This window comes from Sebastes fasciatus, chromosome 3 (assembly GCF_043250625.1).
Source record: "Sebastes fasciatus isolate fSebFas1 chromosome 3, fSebFas1.pri, whole genome shotgun sequence".
NCBI classification, from domain to species: Eukaryota; Metazoa; Chordata; class Actinopteri; order Perciformes; family Sebastidae; genus Sebastes; species Sebastes fasciatus.
Window position 1 is genome coordinate 42,491,849 of NC_133797.1, and position 22,984 is coordinate 42,514,832.

A 22,984-nucleotide genomic window follows, 5' to 3' on the forward strand; every position below is an offset into this window, starting at 1 on the left:
TTAAAGGACTGCCGAGTGTTTGAATGCTGTCTCCATTCTACCGATTCCATACAGCTTTTCTGATGCGATACTGAATAATGTGCATAAAAATATGTTGATGGAACCACGGTTAGTGATGTACTGTACTCTAGTCTAGTTATATGAAAACAAGTATGCTAACGGAGCTGGAGATGTTAATTTACATGTTCATTAGCTCAGGAAGGACCTCATTAGTGTCATTTATCATGGTTGTTATCCCTGGACACTTTGTGACTCGAGTGCATTTTGATTAAGATTCATTTTAGAACCAAAATTCTGTGTACACACATCTTTGGTCTTTGGTTCCTAGATAAACTCTTCACATGTGTATAATGTATATACGTACATACTACCACTAACATGACCAGATTAATCTATTTGTGTCCCCTTTGGGCTGTTCTTCACTCACAATATCTCCTCATGTTTTCTTTTTTTGTCCGATTAAACAACAAAAAGCTCCTGAAGATTAGTGCGGCAGTCACGAGTCCTGTGCCCATATAGGGCTGTGGGGGGTTAGAGGGTTCAGAAGGTCAGCTGCACTTTAGGGATTACACCAGCAAAACACTGAGATGGATGACGGAGTTAAATTTATTGGTATATGTTGGCATTTCTGTGTGTATTTTATAATGTCAGGCTTTATTAAAAAACAATCATTTTAAGACTTTGTTGTCAAAACCATCAGATACAAATAAAATCGTATCCATATTCTTGCAGGGTTACCGCACGTCCTATACAAACCTGGAATGATTTAATACAGCTCTTTAGTCATGAAAAAAAAGGTCTGGAAAAACATTAAACGGAGCCGTCGCGTGGCGGCTGCGTGCGTCGCGTGGCGGCTGCGTGATTCACGCGTCAGGTGTTCACACCAGCTGCGTTTCTGCTGCTGCAGCCCTTTCTTTCTACATAGAGTTTACCTTTCATAATGGCTATTTCATTTCATTATAAATATCATTTATATTTATTTTAGACAGAGAAAGGTTCAGAAACGTGTGGTAATTTGTAAATAATCTGCCATTAAAACCCTGTACTATATTCATTCATGGAGCTCTGCAAGTCACTGCATGTTCTACAACAATGTCCTGCACATATTTAAGAAAAAAAGCCTTGTGTTAACAAATGACGGACTTCTGTCCACAGAAAAAAAAACACTTCAGGGCTTTTATTTTGAAATGAAAGCAGTAAGTGTTGATTTAAGAATAAGTATTTACTTTTTTCATCTCTGTAACTTATCCTACAGATAGACACATTGAAACTGTGGTAATGTTGCTGATGTGATGTCAATATACAGTCAATAGATCACCTTCTCTGTCTGTGACAGGCTGCTCTAACCTGTTAACACAGACGGTGAAATAAAAAACAACAGACAACGCAGCCGCCATGCGCTGCTGACGTTCCTGGTGTGGACGAGGCTTAAGTGATGAGAACCATAAAAAATAAACATGTTACAGATGGAAATCTTAACCACTAAACAGTATGTCATTTTGTGTACCTGTTTATATGTATTACATACTCTGATGGTTAAAATTAAACAATAATAATTTGGAGGAGTCAAAGTAACCTTAGTTGCAGAAACACACTTTTACAAATTTTTGCTGAAAAAAAATAACCGTATTTTTAAAAAGATCACATCTAAACTAAATCTCACTCAACTTTATGTCCCCTCTTATGATGATATATATATTTTCTGCTCGTGTGTGCGGTGCCCTGATTTGCTTGACAAACATATTCACAAGTAAAGTGAGATTTCACACACAGCATGTTGCCGTGTTTCCCAGACTTCATCGCTAAAGTGTCACAGACAGTCCACCTGTTCTGAATCACGCAGAAGATACACAACATAATATCTCAAGCTTTTTCTGTCATCTAACCACAGAAATAAGAAAAAAAAACATACGTTTTCATACGCAGACACACATAAACAAGCTGTTAACATTAGATGCCGATTGATTTCATTAATAAACAGAACAATCAGATCCACAGCATCCTGCCTCATATATATAACTCACAGGATTATCTGATCTTTCTTTCTGCCTCTGGTTCGTTCATTCGTCTTCACTAATGAGCTTTGTTTTAAAAGGTAAATAAGAAAAAAGCAGCTACTCTCTTAGCTTATTAGTTAATAAACACAATTATAGAACAGTTGCCGATATAGAGAACCGCTCAGGTTAATCAAATCCTGATTGTGATCCAAATCATTCTTATTGTTGCTGTATAAGAAGGCGTTAAACATGTCTGGTGAAAAGGGAGGTAACAACATGTTTTTGGATGAATATGCTAAAAGAAAACAGATCTTACTAATTAAATAAAAATATCTGAAAAAATCATCAGGAATGTGGCAAGAAATAACCGACGTGATAAACTACTGACACAGAGGTCGGTCTCCAAACAGACTTCTGATGCTGTTCATCAGTGGGAATCGTTGCTATTCGAGGCACCTGAAGCTGAAAGTGGAGCGTTTTCATCACTGCGTCAACATGATTAAAGAATAAAACCTTATTTATGTAAGAATATTTCCTAAGGACATACGTTACATTGTCTGGGCATTGATCCACAACCTTTAACTCTACCTTACCACTGATAAAAGGAATAAAAAGCTCCTTTATTAAGTCATGTATATATGGAATACATTTCCTAACAATACAAGGTACATTTTTAAAAGAAGGAAAGAAAGAAAGAGCAGTGTTCCTCTGGGGACCGTTTAGTTAAAGTAAATGAACAGATTTCCTTTATGTGATTATATTGATAGAACCTTCTCAATCATTTAATACTGGATAGTCAGAGACTGAATTAATGCAGTTTGTGATCCACTACAGTTATGTGAATATTGAGAGTCGAGCGCATTGAAAAAAAAGCCTTTTTCCATTGAACTATTTATATGAACATTTAAAATGCGCATTAAAACAGATGGATGGAAGTAAACGGTACATTTTCAGCTGTACATGTTTGTGAACTGTTTTTTATGTGTTTTTACAAAGGGTCATATCCGGGTGGTTTAGCACCAAACAGCAGCAGGAGTATCTGTTAAAGTTGGGTAACAACTGATAAACTTAAAGGGACTCTATGTAAGAATCAGAAATGTCTTGTTAACAGCGACACCTGTGGCCGTTAAGTCAAAGAAAGTCAGCGTCCTGTTGCTGGCGCTTGTGCTCGCTCTACATAGACATGAAGGAGCATCGCTCAACACAGTGAGGAGACACTAGATATAACTTTGCGGTTTTGGTGCTTCCGTGTAGTTTGTGTTGGAGTCTGAGTCTGAACATCGTAGACACATGGGACACCGACCCGATACATGTAAGAAGTTACAAACAGTCCCTTTATAAACTCAATTACACAACTACATTTTACAGAAACATTTGATATTAGGGATGCACCGATACCGATACCAGTATCGGGTATCGGGTCCGATACTGTGCTCATGTACTCGTACTCGCAATGATACCACTCTACGGTGCTGGGCCGGGATCCCACCTCAGCTGGCGCGCGCCGGCCCTCACTTTCATTGCACCACAGGGTTTTGCTTGCACCCTCTGACTCGCGCGTGCGTTAGACTCCTTGGTCCGTGTTTCATGTCGGGTCGGGTGGGTTGCCGACATCGTCGCAGACCCCGAGCCCCGATCCGGCGGCACAACGCGGTTGGGGCACACTGAGGACAGTCTGCCCCGGTCAACAGTCGCACCGGGAGCAGGGAGCGCCGTCACGGTACGGCGAGGGCCGGACGTGAGCGCTGTTAAGCTGCGGCCGCAAGCCACCTTCGCCCAGAGCCTTTCCAAGCCGACCTAAAGCCGGTCGCGGCAAAATTATGAACTTTTACAAATTCCTAATCAGAAGTATTTCCATTTGTGACTTGCCGTGTTTTCTTTGACATGCTTTGAATAGGATTTGAGCTCAGTTGTGTTAAATCTTGTTTTCCTGTATGTGTTTATCCTCAGATGGCGTCCTGGACCTCTCCACCAAGAAGAACCACAGCGCAGGCAACCTCAAAACCTTCCCCGGCTTCTCCCCTGAGCCCGGGGTCAAAGGGTAAGATAACAGGATTAGTCCTAGTCAAACTGGCCTCCGTTAGAGGAGCGCCGCGGTCATGTGCCTAAAACAACATGGGAGAGGTTAAAGTAGTCCCTGCTGTTGTGTTATTGCACTGCACTTCCCACAAAGCACTTGTCATTCTAACACTAAATTCTGTGTGGAGATTTGGCCCGAGGGGACGATGTTATACTCTGACTCTGTATCCAGATGCCAAACCGCAGTAGAAAGATTGATTTCACGAGAGGATGACAACCACCACAGGCTGATCTTATCAAGTTCTCTAACAAATGTGCCTTTGCACGTCCATGCAGATACCATCAGACTTAACCGAAGACGGTTCCCTACCTGCAACAAGCTACGAGTACTCTGCCTCTTTTGGTTATATAACCGGTACACATGATCAGGGATGCAAGGTGCTCTGTGTCGCTGTGTGTGTGTGGTGCTTTCAAGCGCTGGTATGGAGTTGTGACATCTGAAACTTAGGCTGTAAAATGCTGTCGCCCCCAAAATTAAACAGGATGTCAATTCTATTGCTTCCTACATTAAACAAGGTATTCAAGTCTCTAAAGTCTGACATTCTAGCATTATAGCACATGAATGCATCACAGTACCAACAGCAAATTTCAGCACATCTGCAGAGCAGCCTGCAGAAGACTTGAAATGAAATGCAGTAACTGGGAGGAAGCATGCAAAAGCACTAGTAACATTCTGGAAAGGATGCATGAAGCAGCACCACAGGGCGCAAGTTAAACTGCCAACAGAAGAACGGTGCGCTGTATTTCAGGGGTTTTCCTGGCTCAAAATGAGCCAGAGGTAGTACCATCCTGAACTTTTGGGGGCCGTGGGAGCCGCTAGCCCCTTTCACCCCAGGCCCGGGCCTTTCTGAGTCCAACCACGGCAGTGTGCGGACCGTCGCAGAGGAAACACGCCCGGTGAGAAGCGTAGTATTTTCGGTTCATTATGAAACTGTTCAGGCACACATGTAACGTTGGAGGCGCATGGAGCGGCTTTCCCAAACGCAATTGCAGCTACAAATGACAGAAATCCATCAAGTGCAATTCAATACGCATATTAGACAATAGTGTTTCCATGAAGACACCCATCACAGTTTTGTCGAGAGCTGGAGGCGGGGCAACATTTGACGGAGGCGGCCGCCTTGTATTTCTGTATGCAGGAGAAACCCTGCATTTGTAAGCATTCTGCTCACCTCTGCTCATGCCTCACTGAAACATGCAATGTGTTGTTGTTACCAAGGTAAGTTAATCAATAAGGTCGTTAATAATGTGAACGCTGGCACTAGCTGAGTCAGAGTTAGCTGTGCTACGTTTGGAAATATCTGTAAGTATACTACTGCGTTATGCGAGGTCAAATTACTGTTTTTATCAATATAGTCTGGTGGCTTTGAAGACAGCGATATGACGGCTTCAGTTACCCGTCGTGGACGGGAGCAGCAGCCTAAAAAAATATCAATCAAAATCAGTTTAAGTGTACGCTATATTTAGAATATGTTCACCACGAAAAAAAAGTCTGAAAAATTTTTCGAAAAAAAGTCCAAAAAAAAAGATCTGAAAAAATTTTCAAAAAAAAAGTCTGGAAAAAAAAGATCTGAAAAAATGTCCGAAAAAAAAGTCTGAAAAAAAAAGATCTAAAAAGTGTCTGAAAAAATGTCGGGAAAAAAAGATCTAAAGAAATTTACGAAAAAAAAGTCTGAAAAAAAAAGTCTGAAAAATGTCGGGAAAAAAAGTCTGAAAAAAAAAGTCTGAAAAAATGTTTGAAAAAAAAGTCTGAAAAAAAAGATCTAAAAAAAGACATTTTACAGCCCTTTTTGACGGGAAGCTCAGGTGGTTATCTACGTTGTTTTCAAAGCCACCAGACTCCATTAGCAAAAACAGTAATTTGACCTCTCAGAACAGGGGAGTTACTGGTTCACCGCTGCATCCATCGGTTAGTTTGTTTGTGTTATTGTGCGACTTTCAGATCTGACCTAACGTGGCGTCCACAGCATTATATTACTTAGCTTCCATGCTGCTACTCCTGTCTGCTTCACCAAACTGGGAGCATGTTACTGTATGTAATAAACACTGACTATACTGTATATATGAAGCAGCGTCATTATGCAGAAACCTACGTCAGGTCAAGAGGGCAAACAAAACAGTTTTAGAAAGGCTTGGGATAATAGCATTTTAACATTAAAACATATGTACTTCGGATGTGATTACATAAGGAACACCACTGATAAGCTACAGAATAATATAAAAACTACAATAATGGATGTGCTCGTTAATGAAGTTTGACTCTCTGCTAGTGCTTATTCCAAACCACTGAAAGTGTAAAAACGTTTGAACCCGTCAGCATTAAACTTTGAAACATTGCAGACTGTTTGAAGATATCAAACCTATAAAGGAATACAGTACTAGCAGCTCTGTTGAACTGGGTTTGATTCTCCTTCTGTCTCCCCATTGTGCTATACATATGCTTATATACATGGTTGGTGTTCCGTCGTGCATCTTTCTATCACTCTAGTAATATGATGTTTACATAGATGAAGTTTCAGAGGTCGCAGAAAGGCTAGAAACAACCTGTTGGTAGTCGGAGTATTGACTTAAAGAGAATCGACTTTGTGTAAAGTGAAGATCTGCAGGTCTTTAAAGGGCCTTGCCCTCGCTCCGTCTCTCTACGTTTTAGGGGCGCATACTTCCATCCCACCGTCATCATCCTCGAGCGAGTCCTGCCAACGCCTCCCACCTTCCATCTCTTATCGGTTTCGCTCAGCTGATCGATACCTTGGCTACCATCAACCCCATGGCAAGGCTGTACCTACTTCTGTAGTATTTATAATTCAGACCACTCCCTCTCTCTTCTCGTCTCCATGTCAGTATATTTATTGACGATCCTCAGTGTTGCAGCGCGATCATTTATTGATGAGCGTGTACTCTGCCCTCAGGTCTTTTTTGAATCAGTAGCCATCATACTCGCTTCTTGCATCAAGAGGGAATAAACAATCAGCGTTAATCGCGGATGCCATTTCCAGGAATTCGTTTGATCTGTAGGTCAAAGATGGATTAGTGGAGGTTCAATACACAGAGTAGCCCCCGACGCCGGATTGCGGCAGAGCAGCGGTGGTGGAGGATGTGGGCATAGAAAACCTGCGCCCACCATGTGGCCTCCCTGATCCAGAAGTGAAAACACCTCCAACTGCTGTCTGAGCTGAGATTGGAGGAGTTCAGCATTGACATTACAGTTACCACAAGTGCCAAGCAGGCACCAGATGAGCGGTTGTTCCTGGTGGAAGCGAATGTTTCCTAGATACAAAGCTACCAAACAAAGCCAGTGATTACCACACTAGTCTTGGATTGAAACAAACAGAATAAAATTATCAATGGAGCAACGGTCCACAGCCATGGATAACCTGGCATTTAACCAGGGCTTTAAAGGGATATTTCTGGCCTACTACATTCTGGGTCTTATCTCTATTGCTTTGGCCTGTTGTAAACATCACAGTTTACAGATCAACTCCCTGGTTTAGCTTTGACCTGCTGTATTTGGGGTATTTGTGAGCGCAGCATTTTCCTGTCCAATGAGGGATTATTACCATTTCATGTATGGTGAATTTCAGCTTTACCCCCCCCCCCCCCCCCCCCCCAAAAAAGAGTTTAGATACTCGGCAAATCCAACAGTTTGTAAACCAGCAGTTTAGCCCGTGTTTGTTGCTGCCTTGGACCGCGTTGGGATGATCTGCCCATTAGGTTAGTGAGTTCACCGGTACAAACCAAGGTCTGAAATTAGCAGGCAGGGAAAACGCTAGGAATGGGAACAGAGAACCGGTTCTCGTTGGTTCCTAGTTGTCAGATTCTTTGGCATCTCATGCTTCTGTGACTATTGATTCCTCTTATTGAATCTGTGTTGAATCAGCAGGAGGAGAGTTTGTAACGTTAGCTGTTAGAAGCCGTTAGCAGCTCAGTCCTGATTGGCTAAATAACGGAGCTACTAACACTAACGGAGGTGCCATTGAGTTATTATTATGAGGCGATAGAGCTCTGCTCAGCAAAAGGACGATTGGGTGAAGGTAAATTACAACGTTATTATCAAATTACCAAGATTTTTTTTTTAAATCAAAGCAGATATTTAAATAATCATAATCATTTAAATTGTATGTTTTTATGCAAATAACCACTATAGCTGACAAGAGCAAAGTACAGTACTGAGTACTAGCTCAAGCTCTGCTCATAAAAGGACTATTGGGTGAAGGTAAATTACAACGTCATCATAATGTGTGGGAGGGGAGAGGAGGCGAGGGGAGAGGAGAGGAGAGGGGAGGAGAGGAGAGGAGAGGAGAGGAGAGGAGAGGAGAGGAGAGGAGAGGAGAGGAGAGGAGAGGAGAGGAGAGGAGAGGAGAGGAGAGGAGAGGAGAGGAGAGGAGAGGAGAGGAGAGGAGAGGAGAGGAGAGCCTCCTCTGACGGGTCAGAGAGATTCCTCTAACATCTGGAGGAGATCAGTTCTCTGTTTAGTTTCTGGAACTGAAGAAGCAGGTTGAATAACGTAAATGTTGTGTATGAATATTTAATATTTCCCGTCTCCTCGTTGATGATCCTGTTGGTCTGACTTCACTATGAGCTGTTAGAATAAACAGTTTAAACCTGATAAAGTAAACTAACAGAACAGAAACAACTAAATCAAAGTTATATTTGATGGTAATATTGTGATAGTGGTACCAGTTAGTTTTTTTTCTCTAGTGCTTTAAGAGCTGGTTTAAAGGCTACAGTCTCGTCTAGCATACTGCAGAATACATCACTTTAACTGTTTCCTACTAGTGAGGAACGCAGTATGTACTGTATACTGTATACTGTATACTGTATACTGTATACTGTATACTGCGTCCGTCAGTAGTATGTACTGTATACTATATACTGTGTACTGCGTTGGTCAGTAGTATGTACTGTATCCTGTATCCTGTATCCTGTATCCTGTATCCTGTATCCTGTATACTGCGTCTGTCAGTAGTATAGTAGTAGGAGGTTTTAAATCCAGCCCCTGTTGTTTCTGGAACAGACCATAGACCCAGATCCCCCTCTGTTATGTGCACTCTTTACGCTCCCATTGAATCGTCAGATCCAGCATCAGTGTCTGGCGTGGCCTCCCTGATGACTGTGTGCTTACTGTAACAGAACGCTCTATTAGAGTGGAGTCTCCAAAGCCTCTCGTTAACCCTGTACTGTCTTCAACGAGCCCCGAGACCGCCCACTGTGCTAATCTGTCTTAAAGCTCCCGCTGAGGACTCCCCTCATCGCACAGTCAGTAGCTCACCAGACCGATGGAGACGTACAGTATTCACCTCGAGTTTCTTTTCTCCCCCGTGCCATCCGCTGACTTGACAAGCCGTTTCCTGTTGTTATGAACCTAAGGGAGCATTTTTTAAAGAGCCTTTCCTCTGTTGCTATAGTTACTTAGCAGTAGGAACACCGGCTGCTGGAGATCATATGGAGAGCATACTGTATGTTTCAACAGCATTGAAATGTGAGATGCTTGTTGGAAAGAAGACATTCTGTTTGTTCGTCCAACATTCAAGTTTAAAATGTAAATAACCATCTAAAACTAGCCGTAGGACACGTGGGACAGGTTGATGAAAGGTTAGATCTTTTGGCTTGTGAATGTTTTGGTGTGTTCAGATGTGTTGTCTTTTTGGATTGTTATATTAAACGGTCTGAAAAGGTACATTTACTCAGTATTTCACCATAAAGATGAGTCAGAACAATAAGTATAATTTGTGCAGTGAAATGTTTTTTTTCCTTCCTATTCTTTCCCAGATTAATAGCTGTTTTATTTTTAATAACTTCATTAAACATGTTTTTATGTGCTTAAGGTACAAACTGCAAGTAGAGCTCAGCGGTCACATACCACACATTACTGTTTCACAGTGTCAGGAATCTTTATCGATTAATTAATTGATTGATTTTGATAAATTATTTTCCATTTTTTAAATTTTCGATGATTTTTGAAGTTCCTACTTGATTGAAAGAATTCAAATTCTTTGTACAGTGAATTTTTAAGTTAAATGTTTCCCTGAAAATTTACTTTCCAAAAACCCTTGTTTGGTTTTGGCTCAACCAGAAGGTGTAAGTGAGATAGAACCATGATGATTGCTTCTCATGCTGAACAAAATAAGTCTGTAAATTGAAGGTGGAATTAACCAGAGTGAAGATAAGATTAGCCCAATACAGATTTTTCAAATGAGCGATGCTAATATCTATATTTATTGTTTTTCCGTGCCATTTGAATTGTGCATTTATGTGTATAAAGTTTAAGTTACATAAACGGTATTTGTTGAGATGTAATTATAAACCCAAAGATTAAAACATAGACCTTTATAGCTTTATTTATTCACTGGATATAAGGAAAAAAGTCAATTCAAGCATGTCACAAAATACCGTATTTTCCTCATTTACCCTGAGAGGTATTCATGCAAATAGTTTCAGTTTGATTTGCAGAGGTTTTGAGATATCCACCACTAAGACGTCTGAAACAGAGACGATGGAGATAATTCTATTTGTGCTGCTCAAAACAGTAAAATGACATTCATCACTACAGCCTCGTGTCTTTCCAGAAACCGTAGCCGAGTTTCTCTGGACAATCTACAGACCTCACTTTCAAACATTTTTTATTGAGGAACAAAAATAGTCATAAGTAGATAATGAAAGCTGTTGTCTGTGTTTTATCTCAAAACAAGTTTCTGGCAAAAGACGCTGATGTTGAGTTTCTCAAATGTCATTTATTTGTGATTTGGTTGAACTGGCACTCTAAATAATGATGTTTTTTTCTCATATAGGTGGTAAAAAGTGCAATGATTAATGATTTAATTCTGAGCAACACATTACAGATTATAATATAACCCCGGTCTTATAACAAGATACCTGACACTGTTCCTAAACCGTCCTCTTGTTGTCTCCATCCAGACACTCTATCAAAGTGGAACATACCCTGCCAGAGGTGGACGAGGACGGCCTGCTGCCGAGAAGCTTGCAGGATGGACTGAGGGAGAACTACGTCAACTCCAACTCCTTCAAGCCGCCATTGGCCCGCTCGCTGCGTATCAAGGAAGAGCTCCTCAGCCAGAAGCACCGCCTCCTGAGCCAGCCTGCTGCTCTTTCATTGGCTAATCTAGAGTCAGCCGGCTTGCTCAATCACGCGCAGTCCTACTCCTTGCTCGGCCAGAAGGGCTCTTCCTCTTTCTGGGGAAGCAAGGCCCACCTGGAAAGCCTGATGAAGCTGAAGCAGGCCAGTGGAGCTCTGAGCGGGGCTCTCAGTGACCTCAAAGACCTGCCTACATTCCTGGAGAATCACCACAACCACCACGGAGCCTTCTCCTTCAAAAGTTCCCTCCACCATCACCACCACAATCAGGTCTCCAAGGCCCAACACCACCACAACGAGGGCAAGAGGGACCAGGGCCACTCGCCTCCCGTCGACCTCAAGATCCCCCAAGTTCGGGGCATGGATCTCTCCTGGGACTCCCATGCCTCTGAGCTGTACGGCTACGGCGCCCTGGGGGTTGGGGGTGGTGGCCACGGGGAGAACACCCTGAGCCGGAAGCTGAGAGCCATCCTGCCCAAGCAGAACCGCCGGGGAGGAAGCCTCGGAAGCCTGCTGGATGGGGCGGCTGACTACTGGAGCTCTGACTTGGACCACTCCAGTTCCGGGCCAGCGTACTCCACCTCCGACGCGGAAGGGGACCCGAACTCCAAGCAGCCGAGGAAGAAGAGGGGCCGTTACCGCCAGTACAACACGGAGATCCTCGAGGAGGCCATAACGGTGGTGATGAGCGGGAAGATGAGCGTGTCCAAGGCTCAGAACATGTACGGGATACCGCACAGCACCCTGGAGTACAAGGTCAAGGAGCGCTTGGGAACCCTGAAGAACCCCCCAAAGAAGAAGCTCAAGCTGATGAAGATGGAAGCAGGAGGTCAGGATTTTCCTCTTGCAGAGTCAGAGAACACGCCCACCGCAACCCCGCGAGACGACGGCCCGCCGCTGGCAGCCGCTGAGCTCAAGGACAATGTAAAAGAGGAGATTGATGACAATTTCAAACCAATCGACTAAACGACTTACACATGTAAACCTCAAGTCAAACGACTACAGTAAATTGAAAACGGATGGGGCTTTATTTGTGCCAATTTACTTTGCAGTATCTGGGTGAGCACAAACGCAGGGATAATATGAGGAGGATTCTTAAAACAAACTAATCGGATGGTTTTTAACAGGCGTCGTCATAGCGACGCTACGAGCATTTGTTTAGCTTTTATATCCAGGGGCTTAACAAATGCAGCTAAAGATATTAGTTAAATGACAATTCATGAAATTTCCATAAGCATGCTGATAATCCCCAGCCCAAAAAACCCAATCCCCCTTTTTTCTGAACTTGACACACTGAACCATCGCTGCTTGTAAATGCAGTTTGGGCTTTGGACCATTCCAATTTGGGGGAAAAAATGAGGGGAAGATTGAAAATTAACTCCTCAAAAAACAGACAAATTAGTCCCTTTACTGCTCCCCTCTCTCACGGAGTACTAGCTGATTGGTAAGTGAACTGTCTATTCCATTTGAAGCCAACTGTAAAGTTTAATCATGCCATTGATATTCCTCACCAGGGTTCTGAATCAAAACCCATCCTCTTATTGCCAGGTAGCCATGACGCTTTAACTGCAAACCTTTTCTTTCCTCCTTAAGATATTCTGCTAATCTCCGTGCGGACGAAAGCAACATTAACCCCCGTCCTTTTTGAATGAGAAAAAGACACACAAAAGTCATTCAGGGATGCATGTTTGTGAGTTTCGTGGACACTACTGACTTCTATAATCGACTTCTTTTCCTCTTATCTTCATCTTTTTTCATTCGTTTTGCTTTCTTTTGCACTACACTTTGGGTCTGGCGCTTACAGACCAGGTTACCTCGGCATTGTTGCCCTCGCATCATGCACTTATTATGGTCTGTCTCTGAAGCCCAGTCGCAACCTCGTAAAGGGTTCAGAGGTGCACATCGCCTGCGTCCGCCGATCCATATTCAGATCCCGGGGGAAACCTAAAACCCTCTTTTTTTTGCCAAGAACCATGTGGAGGGGGAAATCTGATTATGGATCGGCTCTTTTTTAAGGCGGAATGCTACCTCATGGACCTCCATCAGCGTCTCGCTGCTGATCCTGGAAAGCTGGAGCCGCCTTCAGGTTGCCCTCCACCAAGCGGCGACCGGAGTGAGCTCATCCCCGTCACGGAGATCTTTACTGGACGAAGGCCTTTTAGGATCAGAATGTGAAACTCTGCTGCTATCCACTTCATTATCTAGCTCCTATACAAGGCTTTAGCTAGTCTTAGCCAACAGCAACACATTGCTGATGTTTCTTTCCTTTTTGAAATCAAACTAAACGGCTTAGCTGACCAGTTTTAAAAAGAAATTCTTCTCCCTCAAACCTCAGTAACGGCAGTTTACTACAACGATGTGCATCTCTAGAGGGGATGTTCATTCTGGGATGGTGGGAGGCGATATGCAGTGGGGGGGGTAGTTGATAGAAGCGAGGGAAAAGCAGATTTAATATATTATAAATTATTATGACTGATGATGTAAAAGCCAATCTGTGATTCTGGATGATTTCTTTTCTCCTCATTTTTAACTCAGGGTAACTGAGACAGACGATGTGGGTTTCTAATGTGGTCACTTCCTGTTGGACCTATAGTAGACAGACAGGAGGACGAGGCGAGGGGCCATGGCAGATAGACCTGCTGATGACAAAGAACAGAAAACACTGACGCTGGGTTTGGGGATCGAACTCGTGGCGCTAAACTTCTAAAATAGCACTTTTCAAAAGTAAGCGAAAACACAAGAGAGAAAGGAATCTGTTTGAGGCGATGCATGTGGTGTAGCTCTTCTCGATCAGGAAGGCAAAAAGCTTTAGTGTGTGAAGACTTTCAGAAAGCTGCAGCTTGGACCCAAACGACTCTTTTGTTTTCCTCTCGATTACCTCCACGACGAAAAACTAAATAGCAAAAAAAGAAAAAATGTTCGACGGCTTGAACAAGTTGAGTTTTGTGTCGTGTCGTCTCGTTGTTCTCCCCCACCCCCGCCCCCTCGCCAATGAAGCACCAGGGATAGAAAAACTATCATCACGTTTTACCATGTGGGGAAAGAATATCCCTCAGAGGACACAGGTGGAAAGAAAACAAAAAGCTCTTTTGGTATTTTCCATCAGGAAAAGATTGAAGGAGACAAAAGCTTTTTTTTTTGGTCGTCATGTTTTTTTGTGCTCTGTGGTAAATGTTGCTCTTCGCTCCTAAACACTGCCTGGTGCTCACCCAGTCTGTGAGACCTTTATAACGTGAGAACTGTACCTCTCTGTTCAGATGAAATGATGATGATGATTCACTCCTTTTGAAATGTAATGTACGTTTTATTTATTTGATTTGTTTTTTTCTTTGATTATTCTCTTTAAAATGGCATGCACCACTTCTTTTGGCTGATTTTGGGGGTCGGGGCCAATCTAATATATTATCTTATTAATAAGTTATGAATGAATCACAATCTTATTAGAATTAGAATCATTTACTAGCTGTTGCAAACAATCTTAATTTCCCCCTCTGTGGTTATTCACCTTAAGCTTTGTAGCTCCCTTGGCTTGATTGGAAGGTATTGGCGTGGCCAACGGGAAAAGCTCTAGAATAGACCTCTGGGCACAACAATCTCTCCAGGGGTCATCATGCATGTAATGCGTCCAACACTTTGACAATGCTGAGCATTTGAAGTGTCTAAAAGGTTGTTGTTGAGTGGCGTTGAGTTGGACCCAGCGAAGGACAATGCACTGATCTGATAGTTAAAACTGGATCAAAGTGTCGATAGCGAAGCACTTGTTATGAACCCGCCTCTGATAAAAGGCACTTAGCCAGCTGTGAATACAGTCGGACAAAACCTGACGCACAAAAGCGTCATGTAGTGCATGGATCTGTGCTAATAGAAAATTAAATATATGTGTAGAAATATTGTAATTGGCACTTAATGCACAGGTTTGCATGGATATAAACTTCAACAGCACTTACACTGAATTCCCCTGAGAGGGGCGATTCCTCGAGGGGCCAAACTATCTCTGTGATTACGTTACACTAATCTCTAAAGCTCTATCTATCCTTCCTGACCCTTAATGTACATTTGATTTTACTATAAATTTGCCAATGTTATTTAAAAGCTCCCATTGTCAGCCTGCTCTTATCTACTGAGGTGCGTGCCATTTAAAGCTCTATTTATGTCATTCCACTGGATTTTTCTTGTTTTCTTATTGTTTCTAGTCATGTGGTTAACGGCTCCCCCTGTCCGAAAAAGTCCTCCTTCTTGCAACTGAGTCTCACTGCTGTTTTTAAAAGGAACCTCATACTATATTATATACTTAAGAGAACAGTATATATCTATTTATATACATCTATATTAACAGATAACTCACATAATGAATGTAGTGAACTGAAATGAATATCTCAAACTTACAAAACCAGAACAGTCATCTGCAAAACAAAGATTGCACTGTCAGTTCATTTTTTAACAGACTGTTGTTTTTATTCTTTTCACTTTTACGCTGCTTGCATTGGAAACGCAGTCGTTTTCCGACGCGGGCGTGCGACAGTAGCCTTCAGTACTGTAAATGTCTCAGGATCGAGCCAACGGGATGGGCAGCAATATTAGTCAGTCGGAAAATGGCGCAGACTTAACTACCTGTACTAGATGTAATTTATAGACGTATATACATATAGAAATGATATGTCGACTCGGTCAGCAGAGACCGAGTGCTATACCTCAATCTCAGAATAATGACTCCTTTCTGTGCCTCGTACTTTTATGTATACCTTACCTGGGAGCCTGGCGAAGGGATAGCCGATACTCTGGGAAATATAGTATCCTCCGCTGTTTCTTTTCTTTTCTTATCTGTTCTTTTCTTTGTTTCGCCTCCCTCTCGCGAAGGGAGGAGGGAGACGCTTCAAGTGTCTGACTGACCAATATTTGCCACCCTACCTCTTTTCAGGTATTTCAGGCAACAAAACCTTATAGACGTTTATAATGAGCAACAGATTGAGCACAGGGACTTTACAGCTGTTCCTGTTCTGAGCACTGGATGGGGTTGATACGGGAGGGCTGCTATCCTCTCACGCCTTCCTCTCAAAGTCTAAACATTTTGGGATTCAGTGGTCTGGTTTCACCCTGGAGGCGATCAGTCAGGTCGGTCCCGCCCTGCTCTGAGAAAGAACAACATGGTTTTGTTCACTGAGGGTTTTTATTCCTTTTATGGTTTATTGTGTGTTTTTAGCCGTAATATAACTCCAGGTTGAAACTCGACAGGTTTATTATTTATTTCGTGTTTTTTTTATTTCTCACACCCGGAGAAATCAGAGACCCAGAGGGGAGATTGGGGGACAGGTGGACAAGTTAACCTTCCTTTATCTGCTGTCTTGTAAAAGAACAATATATCCAAAATCTTTTACACTGCATTCCAAAAACAAACACAGGAAAATGTACCTTTATATGATGAAAATGAAAAAAGCTATATACTTATGAATATATAGGTATTTATTTTACTGTTTTTTGCATCTTCAGGTAAACCAGTCGATTCTCTTTGCTTTCAGGTTGGTTTTTCATTTGATTTGATTTTGTTTCTTCTGAGTGAAAGACTGTCAAAAACGTGATAAATGAAGAAAAAAAAAAAATGTCGAACAGCAACTACTGTAACCTCACTTAGTAGACGCCACATGACGTGCCATTCTGCTTCAGGATGGTGTGTGATGCTGCGGGCTACCAGGAAAGACAAGACCCACAATGTATATGATTGCCATGCTCCTCTCTGCCGAGAGGCTTCTTCTGTTTCTGTTTCTGTCACGCTGCATATCTGGTTGTCATTTATACCTCAGGTCCGACCACTTCAAAGCAGCTGATTGTACATTAGAAACACACACACACACACACACACACACACACAAAGAAGAATCAGGATTTTTAGTACGGCTCGTTTCCAGATTTTAAGATGCAACGGACGGAAGCAGTTTTTGAATAATGGTTGTTTCTTGTCGTTCGTACTGTTGTTTATTCTGATCTTCTTTTCCTTTCTTTGTTTTCTTATAAAAGAAGAAAAGAGAATTCTCTAAAAGCCAGAAGCCAGGTTTCAGTGAATACAACGCTGTATTCTCTCTCTAGCACATGCAGCCGTGGAAGAGCAGAACGCACACATAGAGACATGACGCACCTACAGCAACACACACACACACACACACACTCTCTCCCTCCTCATCAGGTAGCCACACTTTGTGTGGGCGGGTTATATGTATAATTATGAAGCTGGGAGTCTGCCGCTTCTCTTTTAGAAGCAGGTGGGTGTGTTTAGTCCACAGCCTGCAGAACATCAGCCCCGCTGGCTGATTTTGATCTGGCTCACTGGGACGCTGCCGGCACTGCCTCTGTGAAAATCACTTTGTTTTGTTTGTGGCTTTCAACAAAGACTGCTTTTCTTCCTCCCCCTTTTCTAAATCAACTGTACCAGTCTTTCTGTTAAAGGAACAATCCTCCCTACAGCGGTTCTGCTCTGTCTGTGATGTTGTGTACATTCCTGCAGTTATTTTGTTTCCCCTTTTTTACATCTTTTCCTCAACATGCCTCATCTATTCCTGCCGCTGGCGTGAGCGCCATCACAGGCTGCTGTGAATCTGAGCTACCAGCGTGGAGGAAAAACACTGGCTGAAAAGCACAAACATTTGACTTTAATTATACCGTACAACTACCATTTAAAACAATGCAAGACATTTCATTTAGAAGTGTTAATCTACAATCATGTAAAATGAACATTTGTTTACAGTTTACTGTGACAGCAGCAATGTACTTTTAACCGGACATTGTTTAATTCATATTAAAGAAGTCTGTTTAAAAGGACATTTCTTTTTATTTTCTAGTTTGAAGAATGAAATCCAACATTTTGCTGATCAAACAGGATCAAAACAAGATTTTACAGTTAACAAAAGAGTACGGCAATCTATTAAGGCCATTGTAGGTCAAAAATAATAATTACGGAGCCGGGTGGGTAATATTCAGAGAAAAAAAAATCTCATATATTTTTCCTAATTTTATTAAAATTTCTATTATTTTTAAAAAAAATCTTAAAGGGACTGTTTGCAACTTCTTACACGTATAACTCAGCCGGGTCGGTGTCCCATGCGCGCTCGCATATGCATTGACTTAAAGGCCACAGATGTCTCTGTTAACAAACATTTCTGATTATTACAACAGTCCCTTTAATATTCTCTGACATTAAAGAGGAAACTTTAAATTTAAGGGGATTTGCGAATTTGATAAAGTCATAAATTTACGAGAAAAAAAAATTAAAATCAAAATAATAGTGGAGCGCAAAACCGTGGTAACGCCAGCCTCCGTCTGAATTTCATTGCTCCTGAAGTAGTGCTATTATTCTAACTATTTAAAACAATGCAAGAAATTGAAATTAGAAGTATTCAAAACATTCTATAATCTTCTATAATCTTTAGGAAGTCTGTTTCTCACAGATTAAAATGACAACTTTAAATGTACGGGGAAAAAAGTCACAAATATGCGAGATGATATAGTCATAAATTTACGAGAAGAATTAACGCCAGCCTCCGTCTGTGTTTCGTCGCTCCTAAAGTTGTTCTATTATGGCACCGATGACCTCTGAGCCTGGCGAAGGTCCTGGAAGATACATATAGTTTTCTTTCATGTTCCTTCTGTTTTCTTTTATGAACATAAGTAAATACTAATTTTAGAATTGTGGATCTTACAGAAAAGTAGAGAAGAACAACTTCTATCTTTGACTACTTTAATCTTGAATTTCTTTCTCTGAATATTACCTCCTCCCCCGGCTCTGTAATTATTATTTGTTTAACCTACAATAGGATGTTGTAAAAAAGAGCATTGCACCCATGTTGTGTCTAGAAATTGAATTCTCCACCTTAAGACACAAAAGCTGCAGAATAGATGCAGGAATGCAAAGAACATCACCAGTAGATGAATATGTCGGGTCAGGTTGGCAGAGTCTTGGACTCAAGTTGTTTTTCAGTAAACAGTCCAGGACTCAGCTTTAATCCCTGCCTGCTATGCTTCTGGATGGATTTTTCTTTTAACTGCGTATTCTTGTAACCAAATCTATCTTACTCTGAGAGCAGTTTTAAAAGAAAATCATCAGCAACATGTCCTGACAGTTAGAATTCGCTCCATGTGTCATAAGCTTCGCCATGCTGTTGTTTTTCTCCCAGACATTTGTCAAAGCGGCGCTTACAGATCTGTTAAAATGTGCATCTCCTCTTGTCGTGGAGTGCGATGCCAAGTGCTGTAAATGTCAAAGCATTTGTGAGGATGTGACAAGCAGTCGCTCAGTAGCAGTCTGGCTTTGAAAGCAGAGCTGAGTACAAATCTTAAAGGCCAGACACGCCTCTGGAATGATGCTCATCTGCAGCAATCAACACAACAGACACCTTCAACTCCCGTCCATTCAAATTTACTAAACAAGAAATTTGGAAGAAAAGTTGTAAAAAATTTGACTCCAAAGATAAAAGTCTTCACGTGAAGAGGTGACGGTTCGACTAATTCATTTACATTACTACTCCGATAAGGAGCACGCAGAGTGTTACCGATTAGTCAAAACGGTTTGAAACGAGACCTTGAATTTAATACCGTATGCTCTCATATGATCTTTTACAAAACCGTGTGCTTTGAAAATAAGAAAATCAACATTGACAGCCAGATTTTGAATATTGTTATGGTGATGAATGTTTTGGAAGAGCAGGCTGGTTTCCCTCCTTTCACTTTATTCAGAGCTGTTGATTTCTAAATTCCCGTCCCGGCTCATTAGTCTACCACACGGACCACACGTAGCTTCGTATACTCGCATTCAATCTGACGGTACCACCAGAACAAGTGATTCTATATCTGTTGTTCTTCAATCAGTGGAATCAAGAAGAGTGCCTTTTGAAGACTCTAATCACGATCTCAAATCTAATGGTTTAAGGGCTGGTTACTTAATCACGTAGAATCTAACCACCCGAGTGAAACCACGGAGCGGAACGTTCTCCTGTCCAAGCAAAAATGTCATGTGAGACAGCCCCTGTGATTATCACTGTGAAAGGCTCGTCGCAGACATTTTCTCACACTGGCTGTTCTCGCCTCCGACGAGCCCGCGGTGCTGGCGTGCGTCTCACCCCTCCGCCTCGGCAGAAAGCCTCCTTACAGATGGCAGTCAGACAGACACGGCAGTCTGAGGAGGTGGATGCGAGCGCGAGGATGAAATCTAAGTGAAGTACAGCAGAATAAAGGCCGCTGAAGGTCGCCGTGCCCGCCCCCACGCCGCAGTTAAACAACAGGCTTTTAATGGAGCCATGCTGAAATTCACTTCCAACGGTACTTCGGCACATTGCGTCCACGATGTAAAAGCTTCGTCTGAAACTCCACTTAAAGGGAGATGATTAGGGACAAAATATCCGATCTGATGTGCAGGTTGAACAGGAAATTTAGAAAATCAAAACTGTGTAAAGGAAATGTAGTCAAGATGCTCTGCGATAGCGTTTCATGAGGTGCCCTTGTGTGTTGCCATGACAATCTTGCAGCATTGTTCCAATGTGGAGGTGTGTCTGGCCCTTAAGAGACACCTACAAGGACCAGCTGGTCTCCGGTTGCTCTGGACTCAAACCCAGCTCTGCTCCACCTCCACCTGAGCCGGCAGGTTTTGGGGTTGAGTTTGGAGAATTTAGCAGAACCGATGTCTCGTCATTATGTCGCGATGCATCTTCTAATGTTGATTCTTCTGGCTTTTCCCAACGTCTGTTTGTTTCAAAGCAGATGCTATTGATAGATGATTACTACAGAATGTCTGTTATCCTCTTCTCACGTCCTCTTTCCCTTCGTTATACTTCCGGCGAGGCTCTCTCTTTGTCTTGCTCTCATTCGTATCCATGTGAGAGCATCTTAAAAGCATGCATTTGTCCTTCTCCGAGATGCTCTCAGTTGTTTCTGCTACCTCAGTCCGTCACGTGGACTTGCCTGTAGAGGGATCTTTTCAGGTGCCAACTGCTTCAGGAGTCGAATCCGTTGATTTGAAAGCTAAAGCGTAGTCTGTTGCTGCCGGTGAAGTACCATCACAAGCATTTCTAGGACTTGTAAACTTTTGAGGTCAGGTCGGCTGGTTCCAAAGGCTTTTGATGAAAGTTAAATGCCTCCAAGAGTTAGCTGGGTGATTTGTCAGGCCTCCCACTGGCGGTCCTCGCAGACAGAGAGACAGAGTGTCCTGTTGATTGTTTTCTGACCATAGCGATCTCCGTTTCTTGTTATTCCTCTCAGAGATGTGTCAGATCTTGATTGTCCTGTCACTCAGAAAGTGTGAAGTTTGTGGAGATGCACAGCGATGCTGCTTGCACTGCCGTGTATAGGTGGCCGGGCCGAGCGGGGCCACACATCTCCTTCCACACCTCCGTAAACGTTGTTTGATTTTATTGTCACTTTCTTTGATGAAAAGTCATAAACCCCCTTCCTTCCTCTTCCTCTTCACCTTCACCTTGGCGCCCTGCCTATTTGTCATCCTCTCAGCATCCTTGGAGCAGTGGAGCGTGAGCACCTCGGGGCTGACAGGCCCTCGTTACTCCCAGGAGAGATGGGGTGTTCCTGGGCAGCCCCGGGTCCTTCACCTCTCATCACAAAGCTCACTGCTGCCTCTTGGGATTGTAAACACGACCCAGAGGCCGAGGAACGCCGTCAAACGCCATCGAACGCCGTCGAACGCCGTCTTCCCTCTACCTTTCTCTTATCCTTTTTCACAGAGGCTTTGCCACGCTCTCCTCTGAGGAGGATCTTGCAGATTTCGATGTTTTAAGACAGGGCTTGAGGTTCTTTCAGCAACAAGGGAGGCTCATTATCCTCTGCAATATTGAGAACTGTTTCTTGCTTCATACATACAGTATGTTTGGCAGTCGGTTAATATTTCATGAACTCAATATTCTAAAGGTTTGGCCGTTAATGTTGTATGATGTCTCTGATCTCTTGTTTTTTGATGTTTCAAGGTAATGGGCTTGACTTTTAGTTTCTGTGTTTAAAAACGAAAAAAAACAAGAAAAAAAAATGGTCTAATGAGCGGGGGGGTGTGTTTTGTTGAAATTGCCAGTGCATTGCTGTGATCCTCTTGTAGCTTCTTTTTGCAGTCTTTGGAGTTCTGCCGTGTCTTTGACGACCTTCTCTGTTACCTATCAGTTGTGAAGTCTACACTACATGCAGATAACCTCACCAGCCAGTGTATTTATAGTCGAGCCGAGGAGCAACACTGGCTTATGAGCACCGATCGATAGTCGGGTCACACGGGCCGGCGCTCCATGTTAGAGTTCAGTCCTCAGCCGGGAAGTTTGGCAGTACAGAAGATGAAACGACGTGCAGATGATTCCCACTGCCAAAACTATTCAGAAACTCTTTTATGGAACTCCTCAAACTCATCTGGCGGAAGTCGACTCATGAAAGCCAGAACAACATCTCTTAAAAGGGTCTTTGAAAAGCCTTTTTTTATTATTTTTCACTGATTCTGTTCATTATTTTCAGCCAAATACTTTTTCAGTGCTTTATATAAACAGCAAGGATTGTAAATATGATTAACTCTTAGCAGGGGAGGCTCACGCCGAGCTCACCTAACGGTCCACCTCGTTGGTCCTCTGGACATCTAACTTGACTGTTGCCTTCCCGGATGTCAAAATGAAGGAAAGCTGCTCGTAAAAAAAAAAAAAAGAAGGAGCGCTTTGACTGAATCTGCGTCGGGGAAAGTAACGCCGAGTGTTTGTTCTTTCTTTCAGTCTTTGATAATGTTTTCCATCTCGGTGTTTCTTGGTGTGCAAAAATGTAAAGAAGAAGAAAAAAAACTTACAACACAGAATACCTC

The 22,984-nt window shown here is 42.5% G+C and overlaps 1 protein-coding gene across 1 annotated transcript in view; it reads left to right on the forward strand.

Annotated features, from left to right (window-relative positions):
* Positions 1–18,383, forward strand: part of lcor (ligand dependent nuclear receptor corepressor) — a 110,138-nt gene extending 91,755 nt beyond the window's left edge. Inside the window, exons 6-7 of the mRNA XM_074631245.1 lie at positions 3,948–4,038; positions 10,992–18,383. Coding sequence (XP_074487346.1) covers positions 3,948–4,038; positions 10,992–12,135 — 1,235 coding nt within the window. The 3' untranslated portion in view covers positions 12,136–18,383. The remainder of the gene's footprint in view (positions 1–3,947; positions 4,039–10,991) is intronic.
* The last annotated feature ends 4,601 nt before the right edge of the window (positions 18,384–22,984 follow it).